Below are 22,165 nucleotides of genomic sequence, written 5' to 3'. Positions count from 1 at the left end.
TGTCTTACAGGACTCTATATGATGTAAACATGTCTTACAGGACTCTATATGATGTAAACATGTCTTACACATCCTCCATATGATGTAAACATGTCTTACCAGCTTACAGGACTCTATATGATGTAAACATGTCTTAAACATGCTCCATATGATGTAAACATGTCTTACCAGCTTACAGGACTCTATATGATGTAAACATGTCTTAAACATGCTCCATATGATGTAAACATGTCTTACCAGCTTACAGGACTCTATATGATGTAAACATGTCTTAAACATGCTCCATATGATGTAAACATGTCTTACCAGCTTACAGGACTCTATATGATGTAAACATGTCTTAAACATGCTCCATATGATGTAAACATGTCTTACACATCCTCCATATGATGTAAACATGTCTTAAACATCCTCCATATGATGTAAACATGTCTTAAACATCCTCCATATGATGTAAACATGTCTTACACATCCTCCATATGATGTAAACATGTCTTAAACATCCTCCATATGATGTAAACATGTCTTAAACATCCTCCATATGATGTAAACATGTCTTAAACATCCTCCATATGATGTAAACATGTCTTACACATCCTCCATATGATGTAAACATGTCTTAAACATCCTCCATATGATGTAAACATGTCTTACACATCCTCCATATGATGTAAACATGTCTTACAGGACTCTATATGATGTAAACATGTCTTACAGGACTCTATATGATGTAAACATGTCTTACACATCCTGCATATGATGTAAACATGTCTTACACATCCTCCATATGATGTAAACATGTCTTACACATCCTCCATATGATGTAAACATGTCTTACCAGCTTACAGGACTCTATATGATGTAAACATGTCTTACAGGACTCTATATGATGTAAACATGTCTTACAGGACTCTATATGATGTAAACATGTCTTACAGGACTCTATACTATGTAAACATGTCTTACACATCCTCCATATGATGTAAACATGTCTTACACATCCTCCATATGATGTAAACATGTCTTACCAGCTTACAGGACTCTATATGATGTAAACATGTCTTACAGGACTCTATATGATGTAAACATGTCTTACAGGACTCTATACTATGTAAACATGTCTTACACATCCTCCATATGATGTAAACATGTCTTACACATCCTCCATATGATGTAAACATGTCTTACAGGACTCCATATGATGTAAACATGTCTTACACATCCTCCATATGATGTAAACATGTCTTACAGGACTCTATATGATGTAAACATGTCTTACAGGCCCTCTTTGAAGTAACTTTCCGAGGCAAAAACATTGTAGCTAAAAATAGTATCATATGCTGATAATAAAAGTATCAAATTTCAGAAACAATTGTTGAAATAACAAAGGGGCTAATAAAAAAACAACAGCTTCCCCACAAAACAACAAAGTGAGTGAGGTAAAATGGCAGTTCATAAAATACTGCAGCATTGTGCTGGTTGAGAACACCATGTGTGACCTCCATACCAGTGTGTGACAGACATACCACACAACACTTCACACTACATGTATAGGAACACACAATGCCATTTCAGACAGTGGTCCAGTGTAACAAATGTCAAATGATAAAGTGTTATCCCAAATATAACATTTGTTACATTTGACCACTTCCTAAAATAGCATTGTGTCTTCATAGCTTTCGGTCTTCGGTGCCATGCCAGAGGGGTACACAAAGTATGTCATCTAGACTACCAGTTGTCGGACTTTCATTTTTGTGGAAGCCTTGGTGGCTGAGTGGGTTAGATCACTGACTTTGTGTGCTGGTGATCAGGTGCCTCACTCTGGCAGTTAGGGTTTAGGTCCCGGATGGAACTCAACCCCAAAAAGTACTAGAATCTGTACTTTACTGAGAGTGTTATCCCAAATATAACTATTGTTACATGTATAGGGGTAAATATTGGGGGCATTATTTCTGTTGCAACATTACTGCAATGTACAAAAAACACTATTGCAATATTAGGGGAATAGTGGCCTGATGGCAGGGGTATTGTGAAAGCATGGCAAGAACCATTCGTCACCACTCGCCCCTTTCTGTAACCTGCAAGAAGACTCGTCCCCCTATCGATGAATGGTATGTGCCAAAATATGACAAACCAATCAGAATGCACGTATGACTTAAAGTACAAAATTCGGCTTATACGCGGTCATATATGGTATGTCAAAGAATCCCCCAGGAATAATTTTTGATTTTACACACATTAATGTCTAGCATCTAAGAATATACCCAACATACAGCTAAATGTGTTTAATCATACTGTATAAATACCGTAAGTCCCGATGTGTTTTAAATAGCATCTGATATACAAATGACATGGTGGAAATATATGTGAATCATTACGCAACGAGTTGACAATTCTTTTAAAACTATGCCCGTTAATTTAAATTTGCGCTTGGATGGAATAACGCAAGTTGGTCACGAATGGGTAAGTGAGTGAGTGAGTGTGGTTTTACGCCGCTTTTAGCAATATTCCCGCAATATCACAGTGGGGGACACCTGAAATGGGCTTCACACATTGTACCCATGTTGGCTACCCGACCGGCCCACGATTGGGTAAGAACGCCTCCTTTAATTTCCTTTATTGGACATGAGCCCAAAGCTAAAAATACCCACCATGCCTTGGGTTCAGATGTTAGGGAGCTTAGGGAGTGTCCTCCAATGAAGACTCTTCATGTATGTTAGAATAAAAGTAATGGAAATATATAATGACTATATTTTTAAAGTATTTAATTCACATCCATCAACAACATCAGTATTGTAGCATGACATTGATGATTATGAACTATTGATGTTTTGAATGTGTCATTGATGTATTGACGCAATGAAGCGAAAGTTTGATCAATGGTTACATCCATAACAAGCACTAAAGAAAAACAGGTGATTTTGCACAGACATAATTTATCAAAATAGCATTTTATCAAAATGATTGAAAGACTTGAATATTTGACGTAACACCATTATTTGAAGAATGTATACCTCAGTTCACATGACAATCTAATCAGGATTTCCAAAAAACAAAGGTATTTCTTATTTCTGTATTCATATAAAAATATGAGCTCCCTAGAGTCCCCTTCTAAATCCCCGGGACCTGTCACTGAAGCTTGTAACAAGTGCCGTGAAGACTCTTTTGACTTAATACCAGAAGTCCAACTCAAGACTCTTCTGACCCATCAGTCCAGCAGATGTATTCATACTTTCTTACATTCAGGGGTCTCTTAACATTGCATCTTAACATTGCATCTTAACATTTACAATCAAGAATGTAAAACTCAGCATTAAAGCCTCTTTGTCTTTCTTGGTCCTGATATTACTGCTATACAAGTTGATCCGACAAAACTATTACATTATATATAACTATACTACTCAAAACACCCATAATTGGAAGGCTGCATGATGCAATAGCCATGACGGATTAACTATAGTCACAATAAAAACTTGGGTGCTCTTAAACTTCATTTTCAGTGGTATATTTTAACATGACTTGGGAACCTTTCAATAGTATTTTTCGGAATTTTTACTGACATTTGCTTAAGAGTGAAGACATTTGCTTTGCACAGGTCTAAATAAATCCCTGAAGACAGGGACAAATAGCGGCCTCTGATCAGGTCCAGATAAATCCCTGAAGACATAAATACCGGCTTCTGAGCAGGTCTAAATAAATTCATGAAGACTTAGGGATAAACAAAGGCCTTAGGAATAAATACCTGCCACTGCCCAGGTCTAGATAAATCCATGAAGACTTAGGAATAAATACCTGCCACTGCCCAGTCTAGATAAATCCATGAAGACTTAGGAATAAATACCTGCCACTGCCCAGGTCTAGATAAATCCATGCAGACTTAGGAATAAATACCTGCCACTGCCCAGGTCTAGATAAATCCATGCAGACTTAGGAATAAATACCTGCCACTGCCCAGGTCTAGATAAATCCATGAAGACTTAGGAATAAATACCTGCCACTGCCCAGGTCTAGATAAATCCATGAAGACTTAGGAATAAATACCTGCCACTGCCCAGGTCTAGATAAATCCATGAAGACTTAGGAATAAATACCTGCCACTGCCCAGGTCTAGATAAATCCATGAAGACTTAGGAATAAATACCTGCCACTCCCCAGGTCTACATATATCCATGAAGACTTAGGAATAAATACCTCCCACTGCCCAGGTCTAGATAAATCCATGAAGACTTAGGAATAAATACCTGCCACTGCCCAGGTCTAGATAAATCCATGAAGACTTAGGAATAAATACCGGCCTCTGCCCATGTCTACATAAATCCATGAAGACTTAGGAATAAATACCGGCCTCTGCCCATGTCTACATAAATCCATGAAGACTTAGGAATAAATACCGGCCTCTGCCCAGGTCTACATAAATCCATGAAGACTTAGGAATAAATACCGGCCTCTGCCCAGGTCTAGGTAAATACAAGAAGACTTAGGGATAAACACCGCCCACTGCCCAGGTCTGTGTAAGTCCATGTTGTATGTTCTACTTCATCATGAGTATTTCCATTGGTCCTCTGCAGGTTGGTGGTAGGGGTAGCTCTGTGCTGGTGGTGGGTAGGGAGCAGCTGCATCCTGCGGGAATCCTGCAGGGCGACCTGCGGGGGGTGCCGATGGGGCCCCAGGTCCAGACAGCACAGACATTTGGATACATTCAGAGTAGCTCGGAGGTGCTGGGAACAAAGGTATGAAGTTATAAACAAAATATTCCTTCTATTTAACACACATTGAATACTCACATCCAAAAAAACCAAAACATTTGATACTGTTATCTACACCTGTTATTGAATTTACCCAACGTTTGTGACCCTGTATTTTTTCATCACTGCTAGCATGGCTGATCATTTGTCCAGATTGAACTACGTTTGTTGTATTATGGGGTTTGTATAAATTCATTGCTTCAAAGGAGTCAAAAACTGTAAATTTCTGATTATCTATCCAATTTATGTCCATTCTATAATGATAAGTACACTGGACCAAGTTGCTGCCACAGCTTTGTTTTATACCTGATTACAGCGACACAATGCTTAAAATAGCTATCCAATCAAATCACATCCATGACCAAGGAAATTCTGTGCTCAGTACACAGTGATAAAACTGATGGAGGTGGAGATGTCACTTTCAAAACCATTCTTTGGTGGTCCAGATTGTCATCATTAATCACACATATCACTTAACAAAATAATCACTACATGCATAAGACATCCAAAAAAGGTCTGCAGAAAAAGGAAAACATATTTCACAAATAACCTTCGCTGTGACCTTGACCTAAAACATGTAGGTCACTCACATTTACACCTTGTGGTCCCCACCCAAAGGATGAAAGGTAATAACTTTCATTGACATATAGTAAATGATTCTTGATATGTAATGTAAAAACAATCTTTTCTTAAAGCTATGACCTTGATGATGACCTTGTCCCTTGACATGAGTGGTCATGGTGTCAACACAATGTCCAGGGCTATATATGACACAAATCACTTAACAAAATAATCACTACATGCATAAGACATCCAAAAAAGGTCTGCAGAAAAAGGAAAACATATTTCACAAATAACCTTCGCTGTGACCTTGACCTAAAACATGTAGGTCACTCACATTTACACCTTGTGGTCCCCACCCAAAGGATGAAAGGTAATAACTTTCATTGACATATAGTAAATGATTCTTGATATGTAATGTAAAAACAATCTTTTCTTAAAGCTATGACCTTGATGATGACCTTGTCCCTTGACATGAGTGGTCATGGTGTCAACACAATGTCCAGGGCTATATATGACACAAATCACTTAACAAAATAATCACTTCATGCATAAGACGTCCAAAAAAGGTCTGCAGAAAAAGGAAAACATATTTCACAAATAATCTTCGCTGTGTCCTTGACCTAAAACTTTTTAAAACCATATGTGTTATCCTGGATGTAAATGTTTTTGTTAAGACCTTGGAGAAAGATGATGATGTTATTCTTGCGTTCCTACTTGTTGGATGTCCAATACAATGTATTATGGAACTAGAAAGATATGTGTGGGCAGAAGTAATAATTAATGTAAGCCGCTTTATAAGGAAATGGCAATACCTGCTAAAATATTTGTATGTTTATGAACATGTGTAAATATACCCCCAATTCACGTTAAACATGTAACATAATTATATCTGCATATTGTAATCTTCATTCAATTGGAAGAAATAAAGAATATCTATCTATCATACATGACATCTCTGGGACGTTCAAGCACCACATGGTTTCAAAAACAAGGTGCTGCCAAAACCTTAAAGCCTTCCCATCCACATCAAAAAGTTTGGTAAATTCAATCAAGTCAATATATCTAAGAAGTTCTGTGTACAAATTAGGACAAAAGAGGTGATAATGAATAAAAAGGAAATTTGTGTTATCTTACGTGGTTGATCATCAACAGGTGGCGCAGTGGGAGGGACTGGCTGGTGCATTATGGGAGGTCTTGGAACGCCAGGGTAGCCCTGATGGTAGCCCGTCTCAGAGATTCCTCCCTTCTCAGGATAGCCAGCCGGGAGTAAAGGCCGGCGTTCTGGTACTCCACCACTACATGCTGTTAAGTCAACTTGCTCGTAGACAAAGGTTTGAGGCAGTGGTTGTGTCATCACTGGCAGAGGACCAGTGGCAAATGGCATGCCGGTGTCACCAATAAAAATCTCTGTTGATGTACTGACTTGATCACAATTGCAGCCAGAGACTTCAGCTTGCATCTAAAATGACATGTACATGTCACTGTATATTCACAAACATTTCTACATCTTATTCCCCAATTGGTTCATAAAATGGTCCGAATTAATTATTTCATAACATATTATAATATGTTTTTATTTAAGAACAGAGCGTCAACAGGGTTGACTTTAGCAATATTGAAATATTTATTAATATACCGTATTTTCTTGAGCATAGTGCGCACTTTTTTTCCCAAAAAACACAGCTGTGTAGAAGGGGGTGCGCATTAGTGAGTTTTGATGGTTTTTCCCCCATGGAAAGACATTACCGTGAGCACGTAACACCGGATCAACAAATCCACACTGAAGTTCGCAAATTATTCATGTAATTACACTGTCTGGCTATAAAAAGTGTTCTTTGTATATCTGGACTTATGTTTGTAACTTATTTCATTAATTCTATTCAAAATTCCTTTTAATATTGTTTTAATTAATTTCGTGTGCGAAGCGATCGGAAGATTGCACAACTCACCGCTATTAACAGCAACCACGGTCAGATTACTGCTATTGACCCCTTGAAACGAACTTTAGTTGACAGAGAATGGATACATATATCATAAATGCAATACTTTGATTCCTTAAAAGTCATATTTGTTTTTGTTGGACGATTCTATGTCAACATGTAATTTTCGCAATCACGCGATCACGTGCATGGGAGCCTTGACGGTGACTGGTCAGACTGGTTCCATGTAAAAAATAATACCTGGCAATAGCGATCAGCTGCTTCGCTTAGGGTTATTATTATTTTAAATATGTTTAGTAAAAGCTGCATGTAAATTATTGGAATATATATTATTCCTGATAAAAAAATAGTTTCAGATACAACTTTTGCCGATCCTTGCATTTAAATACTGTAAAGTTATATCATTGGGTGTGTCTTGACCGAATCACCGGTAGATTCCAAGAAAACGTGTGTACAGCTGACTGCTGTGTCCGGCTTAGTTAACGAGAAAATACACAAGGTAATCTTAATCCCTGGACATAAAACAATGCCTAGCTGAACAAAATATACAATTTAAACGGTAAATCAACATGTCTGGTGATTTTTTATCTCAAATTTCGAATTTGTACTGACGAAGTTTCTCATCACCCGTTCGTTTGCCGAACTTCGCTGAAGGGGTACGGTGTAATTTTTTTCTGCGCATAATATTCAGATTTCTTTGTTTCCAAAATATTGAACCCGCTAGAGGCGGTTGCGCATTATACATGGGTGCGCACTATACTCAAGAAAATACGGTACCCAGAATGAATTAATGATCAGATTTTCATAACACCACAAAACAGCCTGCTTCATATAACCTTGACCCTCTACCTACACACAAAGATAATCTCCTTGTTTCTAATTTTCTTACTTATTCCTTAACATACCATCCTTTTGTATATGTGACAGTCGATGTCTATAATCAGGCAATATGTATATAGACTGAAAATTTCACTCAGGCAATGCACATTTTGCTTGAAAGATGAGACTGGATTTTAGACGCCAACACTCATACCAAATAAGCACACGCACGCATGCATTACAATCATAATCATGCTTTTGTTTGTTTGTTTTTAACGCCGCACTCACCAATATTCCAGCTATATGACGACGGTCTGTAAATAATCAAGTCTGGACCAGACAATCCAGTGATTGACATCATGAACATCGACACAAGAGCTAGTCGCCTTTTACGGCAAGCATGGGTTGCTGAAGACCTATTCTACCCCGGATCTTCATGGGTCTAATAATGATGTAAACATTATACACACAACAAACCAAATGACCCCCCACCCCCTACACACAGAAGTGCATTCATCCTCACAGACACCTAATATACACAACACATATGTATGATATAAGTCACAAGCAGAGATGCTATTTTCCCCAAGTATTCTAACATACATCTGACTTTGGCTTGTACAGGCCATTTTCCCTGTGGTCTGGCAAGTGTATACTGGACTTATTTGCTGTAGAAGCAGATCACATGACAACTAGCTCTAAACTACATGTGCTGTAGGGCTGGGACGAGTCCATATTTACTACCCAGGTACCCGACCCCCTATTACCTGACCCTACCCAGGCATCCACTGTAGGTCTCAAGAGTTGGGAACAAAATGTATAATTGGGAATAGATTAACTGTAGCCATGGCAAAAACTGTTCAGATACATGTATGAAACCAGAGATCATGTAGATAAATGGTCTCTTATGAAACGATCAAATCATGCATACACTGAAGTTGACTAAAGCTTTATCTTTACTCAAACATATACAAGTCAAAAGGAATGTGAAAGAAGATCAGAAAGAAATGTGAACATTAGCGACTTGTAGTGTAACCACTGAGCTATAGTGAGTTTTTGTCATTAAACAATATGTCACATGACTAACCACGGGTCCGGGTAGTACTGTGGGTACCCAGGTCGTACATCTGACCCACCTGACCCGAGCCCCCGAGTTTCCCGTCCCAGCTCTAATGTGCTGTGTGTCCAGTACACACCATGTTGGACAAAATTTCTGTATTCAGCTTCACGTTTGGTGAACCCAAATATTTCAGGGCCCTGTTCCACAAAGTGATCTCAGTGCCACGAGGATTGTACGCCTATGTTAAACAATGGGAGCTACGATCACCTTAATTTGGTGAATGCAAATATTCAGGGCCCTGTTCCACAAAGTGATCTCAGTGCCACGAGGATTGTACGCCTATGTTAAACAATGGGAGCTACGATCACCTTAATTTGGTGAATGCAAATATTCAGGACCCTGTTCCACAAAGTGATCTCAGTGCCACGAGGATTGTACGCCTATGTTAAACAATGGGAGCTACGATCACCTTAATTTGGTGAATGCAAATATTCAGGATCCAGTTCCACAAAGTGATCTCAGTGCCACAAGGATTTTACGCCTATGTTAAACAATGGGAGCTACGATCACCTTAATTTGGTGAATGCAAATACAAATGTATTCAGGACCCTGTTCCACAAAGTGATCTCAGTGCCACGAGGATTGTAGGCCTATGTTAAACAATGGGAGCTATGATCACCTTAATTTGGTGAATGCAAAAAATCAGGATCCAGTTCCCCAAAGAGATCTTAGTGCTATGACAATTGGAAGCCTTTATTAAACTATGGAAACTAAGACGACCCCAAATATTTCAGGGCCCTGTTCCACAAAGTGATCTCAGTGCCACGAGGATTGTACGCCTATGTTAAACAATGGGAGCTACGATCACCTTAATTTGGTGAATGCAAATATTCAGGACCCTGTTCCACAAAGTGATCTCAGTGCCACGAGGATTGTACGCCTATGTTAAACAATGGGAGCTACGATCACCTTAATTTGGTGAATGCAAATATTCAGGACCCTGTTCCACAAAGTGATCTCAGTGCCACGAGGATTGTACGCCTATGTTAAACAATGGGAGCTACGATCACCTTAATTTGGTGAATGCAAAAAATCAGGACCCAGTTCCCCAAAGAGATCTTAGTGCTATGACAATTGGAAGCCTTTATTAAACTATGGAAACTAAGACGACATACTGGGTGAAATGGCGTCGCTGTGGACATGGTGGAGGGAGAGCAACAGTAGATGTTTGGTTTGACTGGAGTATGTTACTATACAAATGACCCTGTAAGCAACAGTAGATGTTTGGTTTGACTGGAGTATGTTACTATACAAATGACCCTGTAAGCAACAGTAGATGTTTGGTTTGACTGGAGTATGTTACTATACAAATGACCCTGTAAGCAACAGTAGATGTTTGGTTTGACTGGAGTATGTTACTATACAAATGACCCTGTAAGCAACAGTAGATGTTTGGTTTGACTGGAGTATGTTACTATACAAATGACCCTGTAAGCAACAGTAGATGTTTGGTTTGACTGGAGTATGTTACTATACAAATGACCCTGTAAGCAACAGTAGATGTTTGGTTTGACTGGAGTATGTTACTATACAAATGACCCTGTAAGCAACAGAAGGTGTGATTATGTAATGTTTCAAGGATCATTCCTGTGGCAAGGGACACAGTGGTTTGTGGATGTTTCGGATAAGCCAACACCAGATTTTGTCCCAGGGTATAATATTCCGTAACCTCACAAGTTTCACCGTTAAAAGACAGGAAATTGATGTGGATGTGCCATCTTGATTGACAAAAAGGATAGAACAATGTTACCGAAGATATGTTAGATCATGAAAGTGGGGGAGGTAGTCTGAAAACTTCATGTCAGCCCATTATGACATAACTCAAAAAGGGTAAAGTACTGTTGGTGCCAGACATATTGATCTATTAGTGAAGCATCTTAAAATATATTTTACAGTACTATGCTGGTGCCCAAGACTGATACCGGGTTCAACAACAGACAAAGGAGCAAATACTTACATGCAGTTTATAAATGACCCTGATACATGTATTAAGGGATGGTAGGAGTCTTGACGGCAGGAGTTGGTCTCCAAGTGTAATGTCTGGTCTCCAGACGTCATCCATCCCCGCCTCCACCTTGCGGTGGTATTCGTTCAGTTTCACAGACTCCTCTTCCCAGGTATGTCCCCCAACAGCATATTCAACTTTCTAAAATAAAAAGAATTGAAAATTTCACAATAAATTGTATACTTATCCTTATTCACACTATGAACGCTTCATCAAAGCTTTCAATCATGCCTGGGGAATTGATGTGTGCTAAGACGAGGAGAAGTACCGATCGACAACATCCACAAGAGGATCTCCAAACTGATACTGAGACATGACGTGCTCGAAGCAGAGGTGAGCAGGTAAGGGTTTGGGACACAGCCGAAACGGACGCACCTTGTGGTGACTTCAGTGTTGAAGACCTGAGCCTCTACAGATGAGCTGCTTCACCCTCCCATGGGTACTCAGTCTGGGAACCCGCCTTGTAATAAAGGTAAACAAAGGAGTGACGTTCCTATGTCGATACAGTATGGACAGGATACAGGGTACAGTAAACTACGGTTATAGCGAAATCAAAGGGACCACTAATTTTGGTTCGTTATGACCATCATTCATTATAAACATATATACAGCATATATACAGCCAAAAACCAGTTCGTTATATCCGCCAGTTCGTTACAAGCGTAATTTAGTGTACTGTGCTGCTGAAGAGGGTACACAATATCGTTATCTGTGCTGCTGTCAACTGTTGTGTCAGGACCAAAGGACCAAACTGGTGAAGGCCCTGGACATCGGTAACTGAGATGTCATGTAGACAGTAGGAAGCAAAGACTGTGTCAGACTTCCAAAAACAACCTTCCATAAAGGCGGATAACGTGCAGTTGCTGTGTAGGGACATAATGCAGGCGACAGGAGGCAATCCAGTGAAGGTATAGGATGAAGTATCACAGAACCAGAAGGAGACCGTGGTACAGATGACTTCAGTGGTGGTCGCCATGGATAGTGGACTGAAGAGTCTGTTCCGGAAGCGTTGTAGCGTCTCAGAAGCCTTGAGATAAATATGGAGAGATCTCACCGGACCCGAGAAGATATCTTCATGGTCATCAGGGTTTAAGATGGATGCCAAAGAAGGGATGTGAACAGCCGATCTGGTTGACAAGGTAGACACAATTTTATGGATAACAGCTTCTTTAATACTGTAAAAAGCGATGTTTCGGTATAGATCCTTATACCGTTGTCAAGCAAGACTGAATGAGGGACATAGTACAGAATATATATAGTAGGTGGAGGATTAACAGTAACAACAGATGCATACATGAGTGGGATAACATAGGTAGGTGTTGACAACAAAGGGACAATACTTTCACAACAGGATGGACAGAGAACACATAGGTGGAAGCCAATGGGACATGAAAGCCAATTAAACAGGATAAGTGATTATTGCTTGATGAGTTCATAGTAGGCGGATGGGATGAAATAGCCTTGATCTCTGTTGATTGATGGCTTGTGGCGGCGAATGTGGACTGCTTTTGTTAGTTTTCTTTTAGTGAAATCATGGAGGTTGTTGGATGTAAAAGTTTAAGACCAACAAATGGATATGCACAACACAATTAATTTGATTGAGGTTTGAGAACAGGTGAGTGGAAAGAACAACAAAACACACACTTACCTTACTGAACTTAATCTGAGCAAGAACACTGGATTGCGTGTTGTTCGTTATCTCAATCACTGGTTGGATTGTTTCTCTCCTTTCATACCCTTTCTTCGGTAAAGAAATCTTAAAACTGTAAAATCCGTCTTTGCAACACAAGCAGCAGTTGGAGTCTTCACATGTTTCCTCATATGGAACCTGAAGCAAAAAAATATAAATAAACCAAAGGGCTATTGACAACATACTTCGACTTGTCATGCTGATCATCTCACAGAACTTTTGACAGAAGAACAAGAAAAGGTGACAAATAAACACGATAAATGAAGAACATAAAAGTAATTTGTTGAGGACATCATAGATGGGACTTAATTATGAATGACCTTAATATTGTATGGTAGGTCGAAGAGTTTTTCGCTATCAATTATTGGTAGCTTATATCCAATAGATAAATACAGGAATGTCACAGCTGAACAGACAAATAGCCCTAAAAAACCCATGATAAAGCATGCTGTTGTATACCCTTGAGCATAAAGTATGCATTTATTTCATCATGTGTGACAAAGTTCTGACTGAGCGACTGCCCCCTTGTATGTTTATTGCTTATTAAATGTTAAATCCCCTCGGGTATTCAGTTTTAGGCAGTATCCAAATAACCACTTGGGCCTGTATTGTATACAAGACATCTTCATAAAGTGCAAACACTGCATCCTTTCATGATGGCCTTATTGGCTTTGTTAGATAAAATCTGTAGTATCTGTAGTATCGGACTAAATATTGTTAACAAACACATTTAATTGCCTTGGCTCGTTCTTTGGAGTGAATCTAGCCAAGCACGTGTTTATCTAGTTAGACTGGTGTCGTGACAATTTATACCTGTGTAGATTTAATACCCTCTGCGCATTTAAATCGGGTCAGTTGCATACTGGTGCTGACTAGTGTACTATCAGTGATGCTAACTTGTGTATATTTGGCTGTGAGACATATTTCTGTTAGAGTTCAACTCGTAATTACCTACTTGAAGCAGGCTCGATTTAAAGAACTTGATTCAATTTGCACCAAATGCATGTTAACATGAAAACCTACTTGCACCAGACAGAACCAGGTTACACAGAGAGAGAGAGAGAGAGAGAGAGAGAGAGAGAGAGAGAGAGAGAGAGAGAGAGAGAATAATGTTTAATATAGTGTCACATGTTATATTCACTTCATACTAAAACATGTACACGAACAGTAAAATATAACATCCAACCAGGTATGGCCTTCGAGACACTTAGACATAAAAGAAAATTATAACGTCATGATCTGAGTAAGGTAAAATAAGACATATACTAACACAATGTTTAAATTTAAGGTTAGGTTATGAACACGCACGCTTGCACACACACGCCAAATTCCTTATAAAGTCACGCACACAATCATACACAAACACTTGGGTACCCACACACCCACCCCACACCATACCATGCACACACACACGCACAAGTACACACGCACACAAACACACATACCATACGTACATTATACCATACACACGCACGCACACACCATACGTACATTATACCCCCCCCACACACACACACACACACACATACCACATACACACACTCACGCACTCATACATGTTACAATCAATTAAGAAGTGGACCTCAGTCTCTACTGAGTTAAAACAAAAAGGGCAAGTTCTATCCTTAAGGGGGACAGGGGGACGACTGTACCTCATTTTTTCAATGTTAATGGGGAGGCTGCCACTGCGTAAAAGTGCCAAATATTTTCTGGTGTTTCTATGGATATAATTTGAAAAGACATAGGGCTCAGGCGCTAGATCCTTCTTAAGCAATCTATAGGTCCTCAGCTTATTACCATTAGGGTTATTAGAATAATTCCACAGCTCTGAAAACCAAGCAGTTTCATCCACTTGAAATACTTTTTGCTTTATGAGAGTGAACTGGCCACGTGTCATCGAATGGACATCGATCAAGTCGACGACGTTTAAGTTTCTAGCTAGCTTGTAACCTCCTTTTCCCATGAGCGCCCTCTTTTACTTGACCAAGCATGAATGACACGGGTCAATCTTGTAATTACCATACTGTTAAGGCGGAAGAATAAACGAAATACTTCTATGCGTTGCTTAGTGACACATGATTTCCAACCCATGTCTCCCCTGGCGGCGATATTTGACGCATTACGTCTAAGGCTGAGAAAAAATTTACATGCTTTGTTTTGCAGAGTGTTTAACTTTTTATGTTCATACAAGCCCCAGATGGAAGCACCATATTGCATAATAGGCTGAACCAAGGATTCATACAATTTAGTGTAAATTGCATAAGTAAAACCACGAGCATCAAAATATTTTGTACATAAAACACCAAAAGCTCGGCTTGCCGATTTAGCCAGTTCATTAATTGTGAACTTAAAGTCCATGTGTTTGTTGAGCCACAAACCAAGATATTTATAATTGTTACTAAACTTCAAAAGAGTTTCTCCAATTGAAAAGTTGGTTGTGGAGCACCTCAGAACCATTAATTTATCTAAATTTAGTAAAATATAAATATTTTTTACATTTGTATACTAATCCTGCATTACTCCTTAATGCATTTACTGCTTACCTTACGATAAAGGAGACAGCACCTAGCGATGATTCAGGGTGAAAAAAAGAAAAAGCTGTTTCCATCTCAAGCCTGCTTTTTGTAGGACCATTGTCGCTGTCATGTGGCTGGATGTGACATCACATCAAATCATGCTTACAGTATACATTTGGTACTGGTGAGCTAGAAAGCTTGGCCTTTATCATGTTTATAGGCATTTTAGGAATATGATAAGTGTTTTATCCTAAAGTATGAATTGTAATTACCAAGGCCATCTCATCATGATTCAAGTCAAAGAAGCCGTGTATGTTGAAATCTTTCCGACATTTGATGTCATTTCCATATGGCCTCTGGTCTATAGAGGCCTCTATCCAGTAGGCGATGAAGCCATGTTCACCTCGGAAGGAGGAAGGCATTGCAGTGGAGATTTCAAATTTGAAAGGAAGTTGATGCTCTCCTGGAAGCAGAATTCCTTGTTCTCTACAATCTGAAATAAATGACAAACAAACATATAAGTCCTGAAGTCCTTATTCCAGTCCTGTGAGATCCCCCACGATTCAAACTGATTCACGCAATCCTGGGGAATGTCGACTTGCTACACTTACCGAGGTGCCACCATGACATATACAGTGCTGTGGCTACAACCAGGGGGTTGATACTGTAAATCTGGAAACCTTTGACAATTTTGTCAAACACTGACCTCAACTGAATCTGGAAACATTGGCCAATTTTGTCAAACACTGACCTCAACTGAATCTTGAAACCTTTGACAATTTTGTCAAACACTGACCTCAACTGAATCTGGAAACCTTTGCCAATTTTGTCAAACACTGACCTCAACTGCATCTGGAAACTTAATTTGGCCAATTTTGTCAAACACTGACCTCAACTGAATCTGGAAAGTTTTGGAACCCTGTGGATGAGATCACTAAGGATCAAAGCTACTTCTGCATGTGTTATTAATGATAAGTAGCAAGCATGTTATACCGGGAAACATGGATGACAAGGGAGTGGCAATCGTATTATCCATGCAATCCGAAGTCCGAAAATTCTTTCACTGCAGGGATACTTTTTTTTATTAAACCAAAACCATCAGGGGTATTACCAAATAACGACATCTGATGAGCTGCCACCTTGTCTGTTTTAGGTTGAAGATTTTAATTAACATGCACCCTTTGTAATATCAAAATCATCATAGATCACGGGTAACCAATCAATGTTCAGAAATGTGTATAGATATTGCCTCAAAGTTTATTTAATTTGTCCTTACAGACGGTAGCCCAGTCTCTTGTCATAAGTACCAAGCAGTATGATGAAATGGCAACTCAGTGTCAGTCATCATGGTCAGTGGTTTTTAAAGTACAGATGCATGTGTTGTAGTTGACAAGGGATGTAGCGTGTTATCTGATGGTATAAACTGGCTGGTGTATGTCTGGACTACTCAGTGTTATGTAAGCAACTTGATGAGATGTGGCAGATTAGTTGTTTGTTTGTTGTTTAACGCCACACTCAGCAATATTCCAGCTATTTGACGGCGGTCTGTAAATAATCAAGTCTGGACCAGGCACTCCAGTGATTGATATCATGAGCATCGATCCACGCAATTGGGATAAGATGACATGCATCAACCAGGTCAGCGAGCCTGACCAGATTAGTGAACATTCCTGATTGGACTACTGACACTGAGTGACACTGTGCCATTACAGAATCAGGATGTGAGGGATTAGTTTAATCATAGAACTGGCTGGTTGACAATGAGCATGATGATGAGTGGAAGCATACAAGAGAAATATGCCTCCTTACATTTTAGTCTGTTGTTGATCTACAGTAAAAACTGCACCATGAACCTACTGCAAGTGTCACTCGCAGTTTTCGCAACACTTTCTGCTTGAAAACTTTCCAGATTTACAACTTATTAAGCCTATGATTATGATGAGCAATGCACTATGTTGTTTGGGTACAATGACATACAATCAACAAAGGCACCAAGCCTGACCATGACAGTCACCTTGTTTTTAGCATAGGCTATTAATATGGTTACTAGGGACTTTCTACTATCTTTCTTCCTATCTTTGTAGTTTAACCAAGCACTCAGCAATATTCCAGCTATATGATGGCGGTCTTTGAATAATTGAGTCTGGGCCAGAAAATCCAGTGATTCACATGGGGGCATCTTAGGGGGAGCTGAGGAGAGGTAAAGTTATTGCCAAAGGCCTCTATCATACTATTGTTTGTCTGTTGTTTAACACCACTCTCAGCAATATTCCAGCTATCAGACAGAGTTCTGATAATAATCAGGACTGGGCCAGACAATCCAGTGACTGACTTCATGAGCATCGATCTACATAATGGTAATTGTAATCACCACCTGATTCTGTTAGTTGCCTGAGCATGAGTTGCTGAAGACCAATTCTAACCAGGATCATCGCAGGGCCTCTATCATACATGATCATAATCATAATGAATAATAATCACCTAACAGTTGAAGTTTCGGCAATACCATTAAGTCCCTTTCCTCATGGTGGTCATAGGTCTTCATTTTTTCCTGGACTCCTTGAAAAGTATCTTCTACGAGCAGGAACAGATTTTCAGCATCGAAATGCCCTTCACAAACACACATGAGTCCTCTTGCAGACAGAAATATCCCTGCAAGAAGAAACAGATTGAACAACAGTCATTAGTTCTTGAAACAGTCTAATTTCTCATTAAAGCAGTTCAATTATAATGAGTGAGTGAGTTGGGTTTAACGCCGCTTTTAACATTATTCCAGTTACATCACAGCGTGTCAGCTTAATGTGTGAGGAAAGCCCGAAGTGATGCAGGTCTCAGTTGTTTAACATTATTCCAGTTACATCACGGCGTGTCAGCTTAATGTGGGAGGAAAGCCGGGAGTGATGCAGGTCTCAGTTGTTTACCACTTCAGTGAAACCCACAAGCACGGGTATGGTGCTGACAAACCTAGAAACATAATCGGGGCGAACCGGGATTCAAATCATAGGTTTCTGGCATGCCCAAGGGATGCAACTCTGCACAGTGAATCGCGGTGCCTTAGACGACTGGGCCACCCATGCCCCCTCAATTATAACTATGTTGATAACCAGGTTATTGACTTCAAAGAGATTTTTCAGAAGATATAATACATGTTTCATCTTATTTATACTACCATTGCATAATCATCCGCAGGACGAAGACAGCCTCTATGGACTAGTGGTAGAGCGTCCGCATGGAGAGTGGAAGGTCGGGTGTTCAATACCAAAGGGTGTGTAATACCAAAAGACGTTAAAACATGGTACTTGTTGTTACCCTGTAACATCTGTAGCTCGGCATTAAAGGGCTAAAACAATGACAGGTCAGCTTGGAGTCAGTATACTGTGTCTGAGTGGGGTATTCATGTTTAACTGCAGCATGGTATCTCAGTGGGCTAGCACTATAAATCGGCATCAGTCCGGACTAGTACAAGCAGCTCTACACACATGTGCATGCACGTTGCTATATAAGCATGATAAGTGCAAAATTCTTGAACGCAATGTTAAATACCATTTCACCCACCACTGACATACCTGTCAGCAAATCCGAACTGAAGTACGCAATTCAATACCATTATCATACTATCTTGTTATTAAAACGTGTTCATGGTATATCTGGACTTGTGTTTGTAATATATTTTAATAGTTTAGTTCAAAATTTCATTTAATATTGTTTTCATTAAGTTAGGTGAAATCGTGTGTGAAGAGATACAGCAACCACGGTCAGATTACCGCTTTTGATGCATTGAAACGAACTTTAGTTGCTAGAGAATGGATACATATATTAAAAATGCCATACTTTGACTCATTAAAAGTCATATTTGTTGCAATTTGGCTATTATATGTCAACATAACATTTTCGCAATCAAAATACATGTAACACGGGAAGTCCCTAGGGTCATGAGGGTGACTGGTCAAATTGTTCCATGCGTAAAAATATCCTGCAACAGCAATCACCAGTACCAAAATGCTACACTTGTGGTTCTTATAATTTTAAATATATATATAGTAAAAGCTGCAACTAAGGTAACACGATATTGGAATGTATTATTCCTGATAAAACAATAATTTCAGATACAATTTCTTCGACCATTGCATGAAAATTCTTTGACGTTGTATCACTGGTGGAGCACATTAATTATTTTCTGGTGTTTGAACTTTGAATTGTTTTTAAGGAAAGTTAGAGAAAGTTCCACTTTGAAGCTGAACAACTTCAACAGTCTTGTTATTATAAAATAATTTTGACTGCTCCAAAATCATGAAAGGTTCAATCTTGAAATGCTTTAACTCTTGTTTTTTTATCATTGCGTATCGAGATACGTATCGTATCGTGACCAGAATATCGATATGCGTATCGTATCGTGAACTTCCTGTATCGTTGCAGCCCTAATAATAAGGTCACTGAATCAGTATGCTCTCGAAAGTCATTCTCAGCTCCCTGGGGAGAATACAACACAAGGCGCCTCTTAGGCACTAGAAGGTTAAAGTGACAGTACGTTCACAGATCTGTGTGTTTTTAAATCATGCGTGAAATAATTTTTCGAGTGTGATGTCACATGCCCCAAGCCAAACCAATAGAGCTCTTCTCAGTGCAGCCGACAATGCAAGCGCTGTGCAGAGTAAACTGGCTTAACTTCAGATGGGTGGTCACAAAATACTAATTGCCAGCTTGATAAGATCAGAAGCGAGTGTTTCTCAAAGCCTAGATTTTACAATATAATTATGCCTCGGCCATATGAGTGAGTGAGTGAGGTTTTACACCGCTTTTAGCAATATTCCAGCAATATCACGGCGGGGGACACCAGAAGTGGGCTTTACACATTGTACCCAGTCGGGAATCGAACACGGATCTTCGGCATGACGAGCTAACGCTTTAACCACTAGGCTACCCGACCGCCCCTCGGCCATATGAAGGCGAATAACTCTCTTTGTCCCACCCAGAGTTCCTTCGGCCAACCTAGAAAGCTAGCAATATGGTCACTTTGATGCGTAAAGCTATATTGTCATGCACCTCACTGTCGCAATTGTAGTAGTATGTCTATATAATTATGCAACACCATATGTAAAACACACTGAACAGCTGAATGACTTAGACATGTTAGACTTGTCTCTTCATATTTCAGAATAAGTGTGTTTGTTTAAAAGCAAGAGAAAAGTCTGGTTACAGAACATTCTGTTGCGAAATAAGGCGACCAGAGACGAGTAAGCTCGGGGTCATCGGCTACTGTTTACAGACAAAGCTTCAGTATGGTCGACGTCCAGTCTCTTTAACAGTCACATTACCATAATATCCTACCAGGTAACATTTGTTGCTGGGTGAACAGAGGCTAATTCAGAAAAAGTCATTTACCTAAGAAACATGTATCATGTGTTTCAGAGCACAGAATCACTTTGCTTTCGAAGCATCTGTGCTACTCACTTTCAATGTCTCTCATATGCAATAGTATAATGTTGGTTTGGTTCCAAATTTAGTTTCACATGGCAAAATGTATATGTAAACCAGCTCCACCAAGAAATAACCATTACAGTCAGGGAATCGTTGTGCTGTGTGAGGCCAGCCGAAAGCAAGGATGGGGTCCTACGGTAAGACGAAAGCAGGGATGGGGTCCTACGGTCAAGACGAAAGCAGGGATAGGGTCCTACGGTCAAGACATGACCCAACATCGGGGGTCCCAGTTTGGGAGTGGTTTTGTCATGACGCAGTAACAGCTGGTCACCCACAGTTTAATCGAGTAAGATTTAAGAAGCACGCAAGTTAGTGTTTGATCCTGTCAAGCTTATTTCATCCCCTTCTCATCATAATGTTGGATATACAATTTCTATGGGGAGGGACCGGCAAAATATGTCCCCGTAGATTACCATTGCATCGTAGTGTTTCAGAGACCGTTACTCGCACTACCCCTTCCACAGAACCTCCGGGCTTGACCACATCGATGAGGGGTCTTTGAAATGGGTTCGTATTCCATACATCTTGGAGACAGTCGGTGTTCAGGGTGATGTGAAAATGATCTGGGTGAACTGTATAAGCCATCGTCACAAATTCAACAGGACCGCATCGCACATATCAACAAAACAGAGAACATGTCAGATATGAACTCCGCGTATGGTTCAAGCTCCACACAGCGATATCCCGTGTGTCTACCGCTGCAAGGAGCTTGGAAATGTTGCAATCACAAGATATCGGCACTTTCCGTGATCATTCGGAAATGCCCAAGCAGGCAGGACCGTACTTACCCCCTTAGGACTCACCCCATTTGTCAGATACCTAATTCACAAATCCCACGGTTGGATTCTCGCACTATCCAAAGCTTGTTACCTAAGTGGTAAAATGGATTAGTCCTAATCATACTCCATTTGTCAGATTCCTGAGAATATGAGACTAATAATAATTGTCACTGTCTAAAACATGCTCTTCTCTTGTATTAATATGAAAATAGGTTTAATTTCTGCCTTTCAGCATCATTAATAACATATTAAATCATAATCATTTTCGTTATGCTCCTCATTTTGGATGTTACTAGTACAAAGTTCATTTGGCTTTAAACGCATTTTTGTTTGTTTATTATAAAACAAAACACTTTAAAAAATCTGTAAATTATAAAATGTGTGACGTATTCACCTTGTTCAACCCCTTGGTAATCAATGTGTATATAAATAACGCTCTATGTTAGCCAGCTTTACATAACCAGACGGCAACTTACAACAGAAGTAACTCTGAGATTAATTCTGACAAA

At 39.6% G+C, this 22,165-nt stretch overlaps 1 protein-coding gene across 2 annotated transcripts; it reads right to left on the bottom strand.

Moving 5' to 3' along the window:
* Positions 1-1,119: 1,119 nt before the first annotated feature.
* On the bottom strand, positions 1,120-21,549 carry LOC124143755 (arrestin domain-containing protein 3-like). Of its 2 annotated transcripts, XR_007222785.1 has the most exons (8): positions 21,291-21,549; positions 17,881-18,051; positions 15,672-15,892; positions 12,842-13,021; positions 11,146-11,334; positions 6,444-6,768; positions 2,265-4,718; positions 1,120-2,067 (listed from the first exon to the last, which is right to left on the bottom strand). XR_007222785.1 is itself a non-coding variant. In XM_046512825.2 (7 exons), exons 1-7 carry the CDS (start codon positions 21,460-21,462, stop codon positions 4,540-4,542), a joined length of 1,437 nt encoding a protein of 478 aa, XP_046368781.1. In that variant the 5' UTR covers positions 21,463-21,549; the 3' UTR covers positions 1,120-4,539. The 2 variants fall into 2 exon arrangements, 1 of the variants encoding a protein (XP_046368781.1); XM_046512825.2 differs by having other exon boundaries at positions 1,120-4,718.
* Between the last annotated feature and the right edge of the window lie 616 nt (positions 21,550-22,165).

This window comes from Haliotis rufescens, unplaced genomic scaffold (genome assembly GCF_023055435.1).
Source record: "Haliotis rufescens isolate VD_foot unplaced genomic scaffold, xgHalRufe1.0.p SCAF_1, whole genome shotgun sequence".
NCBI lineage: Eukaryota > Metazoa > Mollusca > Gastropoda > Lepetellida > Haliotidae > Haliotis > Haliotis rufescens.
This window is presented reverse-complemented; position numbering and strand designations above follow the sequence as displayed.

Excerpts from the sequence above, each read along its gene's own strand:
- LOC124143755 (XM_046512825.2), bottom strand. The coding sequence starts at position 21,462 with ATGGCTTATACAGTTCACCCAGATCATTTTCACATCACCCTGAACACC. Across the intron at positions 6,769-11,145 it reads GGGTCATTTATAAACTGCAT|ATGCAAGCTGAAGTCTCTGG; the intron begins GTAAGTATTTGC and ends ATGTCATTTTAG. Across the intron at positions 4,719-6,443 it reads ACCTGTTGATGATCAACCAC|CACCTCCGAGCTACTCTGAA; the intron begins GTAAGATAACAC and ends CTTTGTTCCCAG.